Raw genomic sequence first — 19,770 nt, 5'->3', positions numbered from 1 at the left:
TGTCGAATTAGAAGGTTATCTCCGCGGCGAAGAGATATTTTGCAGCTTCCAGCAACCTATTTTTCAGATTGTTTAAGAAATTCTTGAATTTCGGTCGACCCACTCTATATAATTATAATTAGTCTATTTGGAGAATATACCCAAAATATTTCCGATTAAAAAGTTGATTGTAATTGAAAACTTAACGGATACAATTAAACAAATTTAAAATAAAGACAGTGAGAAAATGTTTGAAAATTTTTACGTTTTTAATTAAATTATCTCAATTAATATTTTAATTAAATTTCCAATTACAAATATATGTGAACATGTTGTTATTCTACAGACATACATTGGTTCATTAAATGTTGACTCAAATCCAAGGAAAAATCGAATTATTATTTAATCGAAAAATTCATAAGGTATGAAAATTAAGAGAACCTTATTTCAAGATTAAATATTTGTAAATAAATATATATAAATATAATAATTAATTGACCAAAATCAATTAAAGTTTTAATGAACCATAGGATGGGGGGTATATTAACTTTGTTATTCCGTTTGTAACACATCGAAGTATTTGTCTAAGACTCCATAAAGTATATATATTGTGGGTCGTGATAAAATTCTGAGTCCATCTAGCTGTGTCCGTCCGTCCGTCTATGGAAATCACGCTAACTACCGAACGAAACAAGCTATCGACTTGAAACTTGACACAATTAGTTGTCGGATGGTATTGCAAAAGGGCAATATCGAACCACTTTTACGAATAGCCCCCATATAGACGGACCCCCAGATTTAGCTTGCGGAGCCCCTTAGAGAAGCATATTTCATCCGATCCGGTTGAATTTTGGTACGTGGTGTTAGTATATGGTCTCTAACATTCACGCTAAAATTGGTCCATAATTATATACAGCCCCCCATATAAACCGATCCCCAGATTTGAACTCCGGAGCCTCTTGGAGGAGCAAAATTCATCCGATCCGGTTGAATTTTGGTACGTGGTGTTAGTATATGGTCGCTAACAATCATGCAAGAATTGGTCCATGTCAGTCCATAATTATTATAGCCCCCATATAAACCGGTCCCCAGATTTGACCTCCGGAGCCTTTTGGAGGAGCAAAATTCATCCATATCGGTCTATAGTTATATATAGCCCTCAGATAAACCGATCCCCAATCACACAAAAATTGGTCCATATCGGTTCATAATTGTATATAGCCCCTATATAAAGCGACCCCCATATTTCAATTCTGGCTCTCTAATTACCGCGCAAAAGTTCATATCGGTTTGTAATTATTTGTAGACTTACCCATCAGTAAGTATTACCACAACCCCAGTAATTCGATTGTGGATCCCAGTCTTTCGTAGAAGTTTCTACGCAATCCATGGTAGAGGATACATAGGATTCAGCCTGGCCGAACTTAGGACCGTATATACTTATTTATTTCTAATTAATTCTGTGATTGATACTATCATTTTCGTGACTGAAGCAATTTCAATAAAGCAAATTAATTGGTTCAATTAATTTCGTAATTGAGTCAGATAAACAATTCTGTTTGAATATGGAGTGTATCGGCCCATGTTTCGCTATAGCCCCCATATAGAGCGATCTCTCAAATTGATTTCTCGTAGTAAACCATAGTTGTTATACGATTTGCCTAAAATTGGAAATCTGGATGTTTTTTAGCACCACAAATAGCTGTGCCGAATATGGTGTTTATTGGTCGATGTTTTGGTATAGCCCCCATATAGACCGATATCCCGATTTGACTTCTTGAACTACTAAAACCGTAGTTTTGAAATTCCATATATTTTCAAGTTATCCACTACGACGAGTGGCTTCCAGAGGAAACTATTATATTTGATTCATGGTGATGGATATTTAAGATTAGGTCGCGCGAACTTACGGCTGTATATTCTTGTTATTGTTAGTATTCCGATCGTATTTTTGCTCTGTGATGTTATTCAAAAATGTATACAAAACAATCCTCGTACGTGATAATATCCACAAAAAAGACTATACTTAAATACACATTTGTCTATGGCATTGGAGGCGATATTTCTTATAAAGAAATAAGCATAGAGCATCATTGAATACATTTCAAAGTGCATTTGGTTATCAGTTATTATTCATGTCACTTTAATAGACTAAAGCATCAGGGAATTTTATATTCCCCATCCAATCATCTTCACTTATTCGATGAAGAAGCTCCGTTTTATTCAGTCTAAAAACACTTGAGTAAACATTCGTACGGTGAACATAAGCGGTGATACAATTTTAACCCCAATAAAATGAAGATATTCTTCGTAGCATTTTGTTTTATGCTTTTAGCTTTAAATTGTAAGTTTTACATTAACTCTGTGCAATATTAAAAAAAAAAATGCAATATAATAAAAGAGGTCAATAGTACGACCATATTTGTGAAAATCGGACGATGCGTATGTGGAAGTTGTGTTCGAATATGTTTCGGCATAGTTGACTCTATTTAAGGAGAATTATGAACAAATAGGATATTAGGTTTAAATGAATTTAAATAAATCCAATAATAAATAAATAATAATTTGCCTGCCAATATTTTTTCAATTTGACGGCGCTTCTGAGAATCCCCACCACGTCGAAAACAGTTGTATACGATATCCAAAACTCATCGCAAAAGGTGTCGTCAATACTGAGAAGTTGTACCACGCCAAGTTACTACCAAAAAGTATGGCATGAGTACAATTATTAGGTGCCTTTTTAGATAAATTTAGAACCACGCCAATAAACTATTAAACAAAGTGCATTTTAAGATAGTTGTAGAAGAATAATTGTGGTCAAGTAAAATACGATTGTATAGATGTTTATTAATTTGAATAAAAATGTATAAATTGTTCTAGGTAGAACATTTTTACGAATAACAACACATTGAACATAATGTATAAATAAAGGATTTCTGCTATATTCGTCTGATGCTCCAGCGTCTATCAGAGTTTATCAGGCAGCGTGCCTTGAAAAATATATGAAAAAATTGTTCATCAATATACCTTTCACAATTTTAAGCGTAATAACCATGTTTTCAGCAAATTTTCGTTTTTATTTAAACAATTTAAAATAGTTGCGCTTGATGTTTCACAAAATATAAAATGGCTCTTGTGATAATAGTGATGACAAAATACTTTCATGTACATTTCGTACTTTTTGATACATTTCCCCATCACTGTTGGCGATTGTTGTAGTGCCACTTACGCGTCCATGGTAGCGATGAGGATGAAATGGAACTTTGAAATGCTGGCAGGGACGAAGGACCGGTTTCGTACTTAAACGAAGGATAATCCTCCGGTCAGTAAAATTTTGGTATTAAGTTTTTCTAAGTGTATATCAGCATAACTGACAATTTTCTATTTAAGGAAAGTTATAATGAAACCATTTATTCCAAATTGGAAGAATATTAAGTTCACATGAATTTAAGTAAATCCAGTAGTAATTATTGGTTTAATTTAATAATTAATTTATTTAATGTTTACCTGCACAACAGGACAAAGTTCCACCCTCTGATCCGTACTTAACTGGAGGATAATCCACCGGTTAGAAAAAAATTTGTATGCATTCAACAGTTTTATCGACACGATAAATAATACCAAGACATTGAAACCCCATTGAAAGTACATGATTTTCATCATATAAAATTGTCGATAACTAGTTTTAATAATAAAGAAAATAATATAACTAATTTTAATATTAAACCATTTCAGAGTATGATACAAAAATAGAAAAATATACTTACCCTGGCAACATTTTTTGAATTTAACGGCGCTTCTGAGAATTCCCACCAGTCATATACGATATCCAAAATTCCTCGCAAAATCGCCGTCACTATTGAGAAGGTGTACCACGCCAAGTTACTACAAAAAAGTATCGCATGAGTGCAATTATTAAGTGCCTTTTAGAAAAATTTAGAACGACCCCAATAAGAGCCCCTTCAAACTATCAGAAAAAGTGAATTTTTAGATAGTTGTAAACGAATCATTGTGGTCAAGTAAAACACGATTGTTTAGATGTTTATTAATTTGATTAAACATTTATAAATTCTTATAAATATATGCCCATATTCATAATAATTTACTCACAGTTTATCGAAGGAATTTGTAGGGTAATAGTAGGTTTAAAGTTTACATTGACTTTAATGAATATGGGGAATAACATTTACGACTATCACATTACATTTAACATACTTTATTGCATTAATAAAAGAATGGTGTTGAGTTACAAGTAGCAAGTTACATGTTGCAGCATCTATCAGCCAGAGTTTTTATTCTCGATGGAGGCAGCGTGTTTGGAAAAATATCTGAAAAACTCTTTATTCCATTTGGAAAGTCGAAAAATTTTCACAAATATACCTTTCACAATTTTAAGCGTAATAACTATGTTTTCAGCACTTCATTTTCATTTTTATTTAAATATTTTATAATAAGATAGCTGCGTTTGGTGTTTCACAAAATATAAAATGACTCTTGTAACAATAGTGATGGCAAAATACTTTCATGTACATTTCGTACTTTTTGATACGTTTCCCCCATCACAGTTGGCGATTGCTGTAGTGTCACTTACGAGTCTGTGGTAGCGATGAGGATGAAATTGAACTTTGAAATGCTGGCAGGTAAACTTCTCAAATAAATAATGCTGGTCACACTAACCAAATATTTGACCAAAATGGGTGCCAAACATTTTTCCATTTACGAAATATATGGATATCGTTTTTTTGGGAAATACTCCTATCGTGACGCTTTATACCCAATACGAGTTAAAAATGTTTACTGGTTTCAATGTGACGAGGAATTCTTTTTGAATTCGGTCAAATATTTGCTCGTACCTTAACATTTTTCTTTAAAATGTTATTTTAACAGGTTGGCTGATAAGTCCCCGGTCTAACAAAGAAAAACACATTTTTTTGTCAAAATTCGTTTTTATTATTCAACATAGTTCCCTTCAATAGCGATACAACGATTATAACGACATTCCAATTTTTTGATACCATTTTGGAAGTACTCCTTCGGTTTTGCCTCAAAATAGGCCTCAGTTTCGGCGATCACCTCTTCATTGCAGCCAAAGTTTTTCCCTGCGAGCATCCTTTTGAGGTCTGAGAACAAGAAAAAGTCGCTGGGGGGCCAGATCTGGAGAATACGGTGGGTGGGGAAGCAATTCGAAGCCCAATTCATGAATTTTTGCCATCTTTCTCAATGACTTGTGGCACGGTTTGTTGTCTTGGTGGAACAACACTTTTTTATTCTTCATATGGGGCCGTTTTGCCGCGACCTTCAAGCGCTCCAATAACGCCATATAATAGTCACTGTTGATGGTTTTTCCCTTCTCAAGATAATTGATAAAAAATATTCCATGCGCATCCCAAAAAACAGAGGCCATTACTTTGCCAGCGGACTTTTGCGTCTTTCCACGCTTCGGAGACGGTTCACCGGTCGCTGACCACTCAGCCGACTGTCGATTAGACTCAGGAGTGTAGTGATGGAGCCATGTTTCATCCATTGTCACATATCGACGGAAAAACTCGGGTGTATTACGAGTTAACAGCTGCAAACACCGCTCAAAATCATCAACACGTTGTTGTTTTTGGTCAAATGTGAGCTCGCGCGGCACCCATTTTGCATAGAGCTTCCGCATATCCAAATATTGATGAATGATATGACCAACACGTTCCTTTGATATCTTTAAGGCCTCTGCTATTTCGATCAACTTCATTTTACGGTCATTCAAAATCATTTTATGGATTTTTTTGATGTTTTCGTCGGTAACCACCTCTTTCGGGCGTCCACCGTCCTCCGTGCTCATTTCACCACGCTTGAATTTTGCATACCAATCAATTATTGTTGATTTCCCTGGGGCAGAGTCCGGAAACTCATTATCGAGCCAAGTTTTTGCTTCCGCCGTATTTTTTCCCTTCAGAAAACAGTATGTTATTTTATCAAATAAATTCCTTTTATTTCCATTTTTTACAATATGTTAACAAAAGTTCCTTCACAAAAGACGCTCTATCTCACAAACTAATTGACTTACAGACGTCAAATTTTGACACGAATCATTCGAAGGTTGGTACTACCTAACAAGTAAGGAAAGTCTAAAGTCGGGCGGGGCCGACTATATTATACCCTGCACCACTTTGTAGATCTAAATTTTCGATACCATATCACATCCGTCAAATGTGTTGGGTGCTATATATAAAAGCTTGTCCCAAATACATACATTTAAATATCACTCGATTTGGACAGAATTTGATAGACTTTTACAAAATCTATAGACTCAAAATTTAAGTTGGCTAATGCACTAGGGTGGAACACAATTTTAGTAAAAAAATATGGGAAACATTTAAATCTGAAGCAATTTTAAGGAAACTTCGCAAAAGTTTATTTATGATTCATCGCTCGATATATATGTATAAGAAGTTTAGGAAAATTAGAGTCATTTTTACAACTTTTCGCTAAGCAGTGGCGATTTAACAAGGAAAATGTTGGTATTTTGACCATTTTTGTCGAAATCAGAAAAACATATATATGGGAGCTATATCTAAATCTGAACCGATTTCAATCAAATTTGGCACACATGACTATATTACTAATTGTACTCCTAGTGCAAAATTTCAACCAAATTGGGCCAAAACTCTGGCTTCTGGGCCATATAAGTCCATATCGGGCGAAAAATATATATGGAAGCTATATCTAAATCTGAACCGATTTCAATCAAATTTGACACACGTGCCTGTACTACCAATTGTACTCCTTGTGCAAAATTTCAAGCTATTCGGGATAAAACTCTGGCTTCTGGGTCTTTATAAGTGCATATCGGGCGAAAGAGATATATGGGATCTATATCTAAATCTGCATCGATTTCTACCAAATTTGGAACGCATAGCTACAATGCTAAATCTACTCCCTGTGCAAAATTTCAACCAAATCGGGCCAAAACTCTGGCTTTTAGGACCATATTAGTCCATATCGGGCGAAATATATATATGGGAGCTATATCTAAATCTGAACCGATTTCAATCAAATTTTGCACACTTGACTATACGACTAAGTGTTATGTTCGTACAACATTTGAAGCAAATAGATATAAAACTCTGGTTGCTGGGTCCGTATTAGTGCATATCGGCCGAAAGATATATATGGAAGCTATATCTAAATCTGTATCGATTTCTTCCAAAATCAATAGGGTTCTATTCTGACCCAAATTAGGAACATGTGCCAAATTTGAAGGCGATTGCACTTAAATTGCGACCTAGACTTTGATCACAAAAATGTGTTCACAGACAGACGGACGGACAGACGGACATGGTTAAATCGACTCAGGGACCCACCCTGAGCATTATTGCCAAAGACACCATGTGTCTATCTCGTCTCCTTCTGGGTGTTACAAACATATGCACTAACTTATAATACCCTGTTCCACAGTGTGGCGCAGGGTATAAAAATAATATGCATTTAATACTAGGACTTATCAGCCAACCTTTTATTATTATTTTATTATTATTTTTTAGATTGCAAATTTTTAATGACAATATTCTCATTTAATTTTAGGTCCAATTGCCCACTCGGATCATATAAATGGCCATCTATGCGAGGTTGGAAAAAATGAAGTGTTTTTGCATTTGGGACCAAACTGTGACCATCATTGCAAAACTTTAAATGAACCATGCTTGAAAAAAGGAGAACCCCATCGCACCGGTTGTTTCTGTCGCAAGGGATTTGCTCGAAATGATCACAACGAGTGTATACCAATTACATTTTGTGATAGACAAGATAATACACTGTGAAGACGAATTGCAAATAGGCTTAATGTGTACCATTTTCCAATAAATTATAAATATTTTTTTTTTAACTTTGATTACACATTTTTTCGGGGCAGAAACCGAACGTAGTACTCACCTTTTATGGGAAGCCCAAAATACGCGAAGGAATGCCAATTGGGAGCCACCGTGGTGCAATGGTTAGCATGCCCGCCTTGCATACACAAGGTCGTGGGTTCGATTCCTGCTACGACCGAACACCAAAAAGTTTTTCAGCGGTGGATTATCCCACCTCAGTAATGCTGGTGACATTTCTGAGGGTTTCAAAGCTTCTCTAAGTGGTTTCACTGGAATGTGGAACGCCGTTCGGACTCGGCTATAAAAAGGAGGTCCCTTGTCATTGAGCTTAACATGGAATCGGGCAGCACTCAGTGATAAGAGAGAAGTTCACCACTGTGGTATCACAATGGACTGAATAGTCTAAGTGAGCCTGATGCATCGGGCGGCCACATAACCTAACCTAACCTAATGCCAATGGGGTGTCGCCAAATAAAATCGATAGTTGTTGTAACATTTTTTTATTACATTCATATACGCTGCTATAAATTATTGGTACATGGGTGGAAATTGAGCTGGCTGCACTTGTTTGCTCTTAGTTGGGCCAATCCTGCTCTGGTTTACCGCGTGGGGTTTCTTTCCACTGGTTCTATGGGCGCCGGTGATACAGAGGTGCAACATAAAGGTGATACAGGGGTGTAATTCTGAGGTCAGCGTTCCGACAGATCTGTATGTTATTCCACTGCGTGTCGATTGTTGAAGGTGTCCACACTGGCGCTGCGTAGTTTACCACTGACCGGACAATGACCTTACCAAGCATTCTTTGTCCGTACCACAAATTACAGTGGCATAGCAGACGGTTTGAAGAGGCTTTCGAATATAATCCCGATAATCTTGGAAGTAATTTGACATCGGAATTATCTCGTCGTCGACTCTAACATTCAACTGCCTGCGTACTTCTATCGTCCATGGAGTGAATATTGTGCCCGAGGATATTGTAGCGGATATCCTCCAATTTCTAGCAGTGAAATAGTTAAGATCAGCAACGTTGATGCTTAATCGAACGAATATGTCGTCAACAATGAGCCGAATGTCATGATTATACAGTCCGAATATGATACAATCACAACGTCGTCAGTTCCAGAGATATCACCCACCTTTGGGAACTCCCTGTTTCACTCTACGGAGTCTCTACTTTGCATCCATAATTTCCATATAGCACTGGCACACACACAGTAGTGTATGGAAATTCCTGCCAGTAGGCGCGTGTTCTCGATACCTTGGATAATCTGACGTCGACCGTCCTCTGACACAGCTTGGACCGGTTGAGTCCCCTATTTATGTATGCTGAAATGACATGCAAAACTGTAGGAATCACCCTTACTTTTGGAATCAACTTACCCATTTTCCAGACATCGCACAGTGGGGTTTTTGATGTCAAAAATAGGAATTAATTCGAAGTAGCTTTCCCTGTTTATAGTTTTAACTTTTTCGGCCAAATTCACTAAAAGACATAAAACCAATCAAATTTTAAATATTTTTTAGTCCACATTTTATTTGTTTTCCATTAGTTAATTTGCAACAAAAAAAAAAGAGAATGAATATCTGCTTTTTGATCTGATTCTTAACAATTATTATCATCATCGTCAGTAAAATTACTATATGTATCATTATCATCAACACTGGCATTTTGATCACCATCAAGATTTGACTCAAATATCAACATTTGAATTGCTTCCATAGGCAAATTGTGGGGTTTCTTCTCTTTTAATTTCTCATTTCTGATATAACTGGATCCGAAGTATGTTAATTAACAGTCTTTTAAATATCTCTTCATTTGACTTTTCCATAGAACATTTTCGCAAAAAATGCTCTCTAAAATTTTTAAAATCTTTGTTTCTAGCTTCTTGCGCTTCTTCCGACAACTGTCCAATTGGAAGTAAAGCGTGGTTAATTATTTCTGCTCCAAGTAATAAATATTTGTGAACAGTTGGGGACATATAGTACCAGGGGTTGAAAAATGTATTTCCATTTAATTTCAAAATGTGCAAAAAAGTGCAGACAACTTTTTCATCTATGCTTTCAAAAGAGTTTATTGTTTTAGAAAAAATAAACTTTTTTACTTAATTTGGCTTTATTCACAACTATTTGTCGACATATTTCTCGATATCCTCTAATTTAAAGACTTACGAGCGAAACTAAATTTCATATAATAACACAAGTCAAATATAAAAATAAAAAACACAAAAATAATCTTATTAACCTGAGGATAAAGGTTCTATTATTATTTTTTTAATTATCGCTTTAGAAAACACTCAAAACTAATTTTTAAGACACCAATAATTTACATTTATATCGCACGCAAGGAAAACGTAAAATAACTCCAACTTCAAACATATATAGTGACACAACGGTACTTGTCAAAGACACAATTTTTGCGCTGGTGATGTGGAATTTTGTGTACTTTTACCGACTTTTCGGTTCTCCTAAATTTCATTTTTCAATTAATTCCCATTTTTGGTATCAAAAACCCCAATGTGCATCGGTATAATGAATAATTCCAAGGAGAAATTAAGGAGTATGATCAAGTACTCAACTCCCAGTGTTACCAGATGCTGTATTTTTCACCAAAATTTTGTACATTCCACACACAATAAATCAATATCAAGCTGCTGCAATCATTTTGTAAAAAAATAGCTTAGAAAATTTGATTGAAATTTAAATTGGGTTGTACAACTAATCTCATTACCATTTGGATAACTTCAAATTGATTTTATAAATTATTTATGCGAAATAATATGTCTGCCTATTTTTTCGTGCGAAAAATCCAGGGTTGTATAAATATGTGTTTAAAAATGTTCAAAACAAAGATTTCGCATTTATTCCGCGCTAACGTTTTTTTATATGGAGTATAACAGTTTTTCGTGCGAAAACGTGATCTTAGTACTAGGCTTAACGTTTTTTAAATAGATTATAACAGTTTTTCCTGCGAAAACATGATCTTAGCACTAGGCTTAATAAATAATTGAGCCACTGCCGACAAAAATGGGTCGAATTCATTCTCTGATACTGATCCACAAACAGAGAATGAAGCCGCCGAGTCGCGCCGCCGATTTCAGTCGCCGCCGACGATTTTTGACCAGTCGACGCCGCCGCCGAATATGTCGACTCATCTCGACTCAAATTTAGCGCCAATTAATCAAAAATCTCGATTTAAATCAGAAAAATGTATTACTAATTGTCGTATTTTATTCCAAAATTTTGAACCTTCCACCCACAATCAATCAATTTCACGCTGCTATAATAACTTTGCAAAAAAATTTGCTCAGAAAATTTGAATTCAATGTAAATTTGATTGTATGATTGGTTGTACAACTAATCTCTTACCATTCGAATAACTTCAAATTGATTTTATAATGGATAATTATCCACCGCCGAATGGACAAATTTATATCGGCTTAGCCGTCAAGCCGCCGCCGCCGGAGGCAAAAATTTAGTGTCAGCCGCCGCCGACAAAAATGGGTCGGCTTCATTCTCTGTCCACAAATTATTATAGCATATCGTACAATTTATTTTAGAATGTGAGTACAACATTGACGGACTACCTCTTAAGACCGCCTTTAAAATTGGTACAACCACTCAAACGAAAGTCATGAATTGACAGCGAACGTCAGATAACACGAACAACATACAAGAAATTCTCTGCCGTTGTTTTTTTAACGCCGTCATTAACAACACTTTTGTATTGACTTCGATCTCAGCAGTTCAGGAAAATCATCTACCACAAGAGTTTATAAGAATTTTGTTAGATTAACTAAAAATATTTCCAACGGTAGCAAAAAGGCTTTAAGTGATACTGTAAAATACACCATCATCCACTGATGACAAAAGCAATAGACAGGGGACGAACATTCTTGGTCGGAAGAAGAATGTTGTGCGGTCCAATGACGTTGGCCAAATCAATATTTGTTTTTAGCGTAATAGCCGCATTCTTTCATTCCAAATTGGTGGAGGGACGTAAACATCATTTGGAAGTACAGGTAAATTAGGAAACCTTCAGTCATTTTTCACTTTCAGGACTATTTTTCAAAATGCTTGCCTATTTTTTTTTTTTTGCAGACTGACAGTCGCCCATATATCGCCCTTTCGACTTTTGGTTTCTATACCCATGGCCATTTGAATGTGAAACTAAGCAATCTAATTTTGTCCGATGAAAATGGAAATGAAAATGTAAGTATCCATTTAACGTTAGAGATAAGTTAATGGAGATTTAAACATCTTATGTATTTCCCTTTCAAGATCGGATTATCTCTGGACAAAACTACAATTGACCAAATGAATCCCTATTTGGATTCCCATCAGAATAAATGTTTGCTCGAGGAATCATCAGGATTGCAAAGAAGTGGTCCTATTTTGTTCTTCTTATTTGATTTGAAGAAGCTGCAGTAAGTCTTAAAAAATTAATTTTGTTTTTTATGCAGGATTTCATGTGTGCGGCAATAGGGTTGGGCATTTCGTCTCTTTGACGACGACAATACTTTGTTTATATATGTATTAAAAAAAAGTTTGTTAAAAAGTAATGCCATTTTGCAAAAAAAAAAACAGTTGGCTAACATCTAATAACGAGGGTCGGTTGCGAAGTTGAGCTACGTTTGAAATCTTGTATTTAACGTAAAATTTTGTATACAGTGAAATCTCTCAAACTTGGACACCCCGAAAACCGGACACCTCAAAAGTGGACAATTGTCGTAAGACCTTTTCTATATTAACGCATTAAAATTAACGTTTCATAACTGGATGTGGCCATAATTTAGGCGATCGTGAGTGTCCACTTCTGAGAGGCTTCACTGTATATTTAAAAATCAAAATCATCGTAACCTATGGTATCAGCCAGAACTTTATATATAGGGTTTTAGCCAGACAGAGTAATACAATTCCCTCTCTTCTGGTTTACGAATTCGCAAATTCTAAATTTTGAGACGGTGTTTCGATGAGCCAGTTATTCAAAGTAAAACATGCAACGGTTAAGGATAATCATATGGACAATACAAAATTTTTAGTTTTGTAAATTCGTAAACCAAAACATGGGATTTACGAATCACTCAGCAAAAATGTTCGCTGTCGACGACTGCTGTAATATTTTTGAATTTCTATGCCAAGTAACAGAATTTTGTAAAATTTTTAGAGCTTCCCAATGGTTTTCAAGAAGCAAATATTCTGTTTATTCATGTAATACTCTTAAAAGCTTCTAAATGCAATCAGCAAAACATTTACTTGCTCTTATGCTTTAATGTGAGAATCAGCCAAAGAAAAAAACAATAATTAGATTTAAAGAGTAGTAGATTAGAATTTGCACTTTTTTACGGAATTCAAATTATACTTCCAAAATCCACTTTAAAAAATTTGCTTTATAAAATGAGATTTCAAATCTCCTAGTGGGAAACAGTAACTCATTATTTTCAGCAATCTTTTCCGTGTTTTTGTAGTTTATTCTGCATTGTCTACTAAGAATTTTTTTGAGTATAACATAGCATTCACTCCTAAGTAATGGTCAAAAACTTTCTTCGGAGTATGTTCACAATTTATGTGAGGGGAACCCACCAGTATTATGGGTTGTCCCATTTAATAAACTCTAAAAGATAAAGGAGAGTACATCAATCACTGACGCCTAAATATGCACCACGCTTCCACCTTCATGTTGTTGGGATAAACTTCCAAGATGTCGTCAGAACCACCTTTCCATTTTTACCAGTGGGGAGTTCTGGACTCGTAGACGTTGTGCCAATGATCTCTATTTGGGCATCATTATGGGAGTCAACAAACTCAAACGGAATAAATGAAGAATTTGATTCAAGCATTGAAAACCATTATAAAAAAATATTGTGTCGAAATCGACTAATTTACTTTTTACTACTATCGAAATGTTGAATTTGAATTAAACGGTAAATGATGTGAAAATAGGCAGTAGAGACGTCAAATATTCACTCTTTTAGAATCGCAACTGTCGATAATCGACTTTATCAAAACTTTGATATTGAAATTTATGAAAATCTTGTAAAAAAAGTTATTAAATTTCGAAAAGTAAAATATTTTATTCTCATTACAAACGATGGAGCTCCAAGCTGCTGTCAGTAGGTTAGGTTAGGTGGCATTCCGATGTATCAGGCTCACTTAGACTATTCAGTCCATTGTGATACCACATTGGTGAACTTCTCTCTTATCACTGAGTGCTGCCCGATTCCATGTTAAGCTCAATGACAAGGGACCTCCTTTTTATAGCCGAGTCCGAACGGCGTTCCACATTGCAGTGAAACCACTTAGAGAAGCTTTGAAACGTTCAGAAATTTCACCAGCATTACTGAGGTGGGATAAAACACCGCTGAAAAACTTTTTGGTGTTCGGTCGAAGCAGGAATCGAACCTACGACCTTGTGTATGCAAGGCGGGCATGTTAACCATTGTACCACGGTGGCTCGCCGCTGCTGTCACTAATTATTGTTTTATTTTTATCTTATTTATTCATTCGTATACTACAAGATATATATATTTTCAAATTACAGTATGTGGTCAATGTTGGTAAGATAGGAAATTAGTAGATATGAGTTCTGTTGCTTGATGTCCGACTTCGATTGTGCTCAGTAGACTCTATAATGTCGGACTTCATTTTAATAAATCTAGTTTATGTGAAGAAGGCAATGTGGAATTTCTCTTTGATATAGAAAATGTTTGTTTTATAGCAATTATTTCATATTATCTGCATTATGAATCATTAAACATTGCTCCACAGATAATTAATAGTTTGGTGTTATCTACTTCAGTATGTCACTTCAAATGCTATGATAAACGGCTGTCTAAAAGAGTGATGTTGGATTTTGTTGTTTCTTGCTCATTACCGGATTCTTTTCTATCAAATGTTTTGAAATCACAATAGTAAAATATTTGGAATAAAAAATGCATTTATCTCTGCTTCGAAAAAAGTTCAACCATACAAAACGAAAGTCCAATAAGTTTATTTTTTCTTAATAATCTTTGTATTCTTACAGGGTCCATGTAAAATGTTCTCCCGAATGGCGTAATCAGCATATCTATAAGGACAGTTCGATGTTTCCGATGTATCGTAACAAACGACAATCGGCGCTCAAAACACATGATGACAATTTAGTTTTGGGACCACGTCGGAGAAGACGTGATACTGCACCACATGAAGGTGTAGCCAATGCAGATGATACTGGAGCGGTTGCTGCTGCTTTAGATGGTTTAGATGAAGATGTTTCTTATGAAATTCCGGTGATACCTTCAAAAGCTCAGGTGCCCGAAAAGAAAGATGAAGATAATGTTATATCTGAAGATAGATTAGATGAGCAAAAAGTTTTGCCTCCAGCACAAAATAACCTAGTAGGAGATCTTAATAAATCACCATCGAAAGTGGAAGAAAAAAGCTCACAAGAAAAACTTATAAAACCTGTGCCAACTTCACCAGCCTATGTTGCTCAAGATCCATCATTATTTTCAAATGAAAATGGTATACAAACTCATGAATTTTGTTCGAATTTAGCATTGCCTTTGACAAAGACTGTCATTAATGGTGTAAATAATTACAATATGTCGGTGAGTAATTTATGCTCAAAAGCTTTTTAGTCAACATTTTACTGATGCGAGTTATTTCTTTAAAGTTTTCTATGTTTGTTGCCACTTTGCATGAAGAGGGTCTATACAATCTATATTTCCACAATTGTGACAATTATCATGGTAATCAGAAACAGGTTTCATTTGTGGTAAGCTGCAAGGATTTTAAATTGTTTACGTTTTTTATATAAAATAATTACTCTTGTTTTCAGGTTGATATCGAAGAAAACAATAATGGCAATTTTTTGTCAGCTGGTGAAATGCCTCTACCTGCCTTATATCTTATGATGTCTTTATTATTTTTCTTGTCTGGCCTATTTTGGGTTTTCATTTTGAAAAAGAGCAAGTATGTAAAGATTCTTTTTTTTTTTTTGTTTTTTGCAAATATTAATACTTATTTATATCTGTGATTTCTTTCTAGACACACTGTATACAAAATTCACTATATTATGGCCGTATTGGTATTTCTAAAGTCACTTTCACTTATGTTCCATTCAATAAATTATCATTTTATTGAAATTCGCGGAGAACATGTTGAAGCTTGGGCCATTTTGTACTATATTGCGCATTTGTAAGTATTAAACAGAATTTAAAAAACATAAATTTGGGGCAAATCTTAGGTTTTATATTTAGTCGCAAAATCTGCCCCTGGTCAGAGGACCACCATAGTTCGAAATGTTTATGATCTCAACACATAGGTGATAAATTAGGTTTCTATCACCGTATCCAATTACCGAATTTACCGAACTGCGTGACACTCTTTGTGTTGAAGAATGTGGAATCATAAATCGTTGCTATAAACCTTTTTCGCTAGGCCGGTGTGCTAGGTATGCAAAAATCGAAAATCGACTGTTTTTGGCTAATCAACTTTCCAATAATCGTAAAAATCAAAAGTGGATATTAAAATGTCAGCATGTCAATACAAACATACTTCGCTTTACTGAATCTTGACGGGACTAGAAAATTTGTTCATTATATAGAAAATTCATTACTCAGAAACAATCCACTAAGATCCGAAAATCATAATCGCAGAATTTTGATTTAGGCTCAAAATTAAATTTTTTCCATTTAACTTTAACATCAAACGGCCTGCAACTTCATGAGGCTAATTTGCGATCACAGCAAAAAAAAAACAATTCCCCCAAATGTTAAAATCGAAACATTCGCCATTCTATAAATTTAAAAATTCCAATTTCCAATATTTAGAGTTTCGAAATTTTTCAAACTGGCCTTTTTTAATTAATTTTTGTTAGTTGGTTTTAAAATTTTTACATTTCCTTTGGAGTTCTGCGTTTTTTCATAATTATACCATGCGTCACACTGTGGAACAGGGTATTATAAGTTAGTGCATATGTTTGCAACACCCAGAAGGAGACGAGATAGACACATGGTGTCTTTGGCAATAATGCTCAGGGTGGGTCCCTGAATCGATATAACCATGTCCGTCTGTCCGTCTGTCTGTGAACACATTTTTGTGATCAAAGTCTAGGTCGCAATTTAAGTCCAATCGCCTTCAAATTTGGCAAATTTTCCTAATTTGGGTCTAGAACCCTATTGATTTTGGCAGAAATCGGTTCAGATTTAGTTATAGCTCCCATATATATCTTTCGCCCGATATGCACTAATATGGACCCAGCAGCCAGAGTTTTATACCGATTTGCTTGAAATTCTGTACAAACATAACACTTATGGTGTTTTCTTTTCTGAAAAAGGTGCTTTGCCTTCATTTTGTCTGTACAGAATGCGCATTTTTAAAATGTTACCAGCAACCTAAAAAAACAATGCTATCATTTCAGCGGGCAGAAAAGAATTCAAAGAAGGAGGCAGGGCAATCGCAACACTCGTTTGTTGGCAGTGCTGAAAATGCCCGTAATTTGCCTCTATGCGTGGCGCTATTTTAACAACAGAATTCGAAGCCTTTTCGCACTTTTGCCTGTTTTTTTAGAAAAGAACCTAAAAAGTACATTTTCCGGGAAAAATGCAAAAAAAAGTGCGCATTTTTTACAAGAAAAGAAAACGCCATTAGTCGTATAGTCAAGCGTGCAAAATTTGATTGAAATCGGTTCAGATTTAGATATAGCTCCCATATATATCTTTCGCCCGATATGAACTAATATGGTCCTAAAAGCCAGAGTTTTGGCCCAATTTGGTTGAACTTTTGCACAGGGAGTATATTTAGCATTGTAGCTATGCGTGCCAAATTTGATTGAAATCGATTCAGATTTAGATATAGCTCCCATATATATCTTTCGCCCGATATGGTCTAATATGGTCCTAGAAGCCAGAGTTTTGGCCCAATTTGTTTGAAATTTTGCACTAGGAGTACAATTAGTAGTGCAGTTAAGTGTGTGTTCCCTTGCCATTGAGCTTAACATGGAATCGTGCAGCACTCAGTGATAAGAGAGAAGTTCACCAATGTGGTATCACAATGGACTGAATAGTCTAAGTGAGCCTGATACATCAGGCTGCCACCTAACCTAACCTAACCTAACCTAAGTGTGCAAAATTTGATTGAAATCGGTTCAGATTTAGATATAGCTCCCATATATATCTTTCGCCCGATATGGACTAATATGGTTCTAATAGCCAGAGTTTTGGCGTGCCAAATTTGGTTGAAATCGGTTGAGATACAGATATAGCTCCCATATATGTGTTTTTCTGATTTCGACAAAAATGGTCAAAATACCAACATTTTCCTTGTAAAATCGCCGCTGCTTAGTCGAAAAGTTGTAAAACTGACTCTAATTTTCCTAAGCTTCTAATACATATATATCGAGCGATAAATCATAAATAAACTTTTGCGTAGTTTCCTTCAAATTGCTTCAGATTTAAATATTTTCCCATATTATTTTACTAACATTGTGTTCCACCCTAGTACATTAGCCGACTTAAATTTTGAGTCTATACATTTTGTAGAAGTCTATCAAATTCTGTCCAGATCGAGTGATATTTAAATATGTGTATTTGGGACAAACCTTTATATATAGCCCCCAATACATTTGACGGATGTGATATGGTATCGAAAATTTAGATCTACAAAGTGGTGCAGGGTATAATATAGTCGGCCCCGCCCGACTTTAGACTTTCCTTACTTGTTTTTTTTTTTTGCTAAATTTGGTAAAATTTTAAAAATATATTGTACTTTTTTTTATTTTCAGACTTAAAGGTGCCGTATTATTCATAACAATTGTGCTAATTGGTACCGGTTGGACTTTTATCAAACACATTCTATCGGATAAGGATAAAAAGATATTTATGGTTGTCATACCCTTACAGGTAAATAAATGCAATGAAATTAAAACTCCTGTAGATTAGATTTTAACATAATCTCTCTAGGTCTTGGCCAATGTTGCAGAAATCATTATTGAAGAATCTGAGGAAAGTGATGTAGAATTCCGAACATGGCATAATATTTTCATATTTGTTGATTTATTATGCTGTGGCGCCATATTATTCCCCATTGTCTGGTCAATACGCCACTTGCACGAGGCATCAGCTACAGATGGCAAAGCGGCCATTAATCTACGTAAACTGAAACTATTCCGCCAATTTTATATTATGATCGTTTGTTACATCTACTTTACACGCATCATTGTTTATTTGCTAAAGATGACAGTGGCATTCCAATATGCATGGCTAGATGAAATGTTCCGTGAAATGGCCACTTATGTATTTTTCGTATTGACGGGTTATAAATTCCGTCCAACATCGTCACATCCCTATTTTGCTGTAGATGATGATGATGACGATGATGAGGTTGAGGTTCTAACCGAGTCAGGCCTAACCCATAATACCATACATCGTACAAAGGCCCAAAATCGCAATATTGTTTCGAATACCATCATCATTGAGGGTAATGATGAGGAAAAGGAGAATTTAATATCGAAACGTGAATCCAGTCATGAATATGATTAAATGAAAACTAAAGAAACTTTTTTTAGATTGTATGTTTTTATTATATAATAATTTAGTTTAAAATTACACATATATCTACCTTTGAGGTTTACACCTTATAATTTTCTTAAAAAAACGAGAAAAAATAATAATAATCAGACTGACTGAACAAAAATACTAAATGAAGCAAAACCATAAATAATATTATGCAGACGTTTTAATTTATTATTTTTTTGTTTACAATGATTTTATATTATATGTGATCGTTTATAAACTTTATTTTAAATATCAAGATAATGTAGACTACATTAAAGAAACAAAACATTACATTAATTACCTTCGCAAAGACCTAACACAACCTTTTTGATAGTTCTTGAGGGAGAGAGATATTTTTCTTTATTCCCCTTATTCTGGTATTCGCACAACGCAAACTTTTG

The 19,770-nt window shown here is 35.0% G+C and overlaps 2 protein-coding genes across 2 annotated transcripts; both read left to right on the top strand.

Annotated features, from left to right (window-relative positions):
• Nucleotides 1–2,100: 2,100 nt before the first annotated feature.
• On the top strand, nt 2,101–7,849 carry LOC142229446 (uncharacterized). The gene is made up of 2 exons (XM_075300005.1): nt 2,101–2,323; nt 7,549–7,849. The coding sequence occupies exons 1-2, from the start codon at nt 2,275–2,277 to the stop codon at nt 7,782–7,784; spliced, it is 285 nt and encodes a 94-aa protein (XP_075156120.1). The 5' UTR covers nt 2,101–2,274; the 3' UTR covers nt 7,785–7,849.
• Nucleotides 7,850–11,541: 3,692 nt separating this feature from the next.
• Nucleotides 11,542–19,537, top strand: LOC142228829 (protein GPR107). The gene is made up of 9 exons (XM_075299351.1): nt 11,542–11,854; nt 11,934–12,044; nt 12,114–12,259; nt 14,857–15,421; nt 15,487–15,588; nt 15,652–15,785; nt 15,861–16,010; nt 18,598–18,715; nt 18,776–19,537. The coding sequence occupies exons 1-9, from the start codon at nt 11,696–11,698 to the stop codon at nt 19,352–19,354; spliced, it is 2,064 nt and encodes a 687-aa protein (XP_075155466.1). The 5' UTR covers nt 11,542–11,695; the 3' UTR covers nt 19,355–19,537.
• Nucleotides 19,538–19,770: the final 233 nt, after the last annotated feature.

This window comes from Haematobia irritans, chromosome 3, assembly GCF_050003625.1.
Source record: "Haematobia irritans isolate KBUSLIRL chromosome 3, ASM5000362v1, whole genome shotgun sequence".
In the NCBI taxonomy this organism is placed as follows: domain Eukaryota; kingdom Metazoa; phylum Arthropoda; class Insecta; order Diptera; family Muscidae; genus Haematobia; species Haematobia irritans.
The sequence above is the reverse complement of the archived record's forward strand: the minus strand, read 5'-3'. Positions and strand labels throughout refer to the sequence as shown.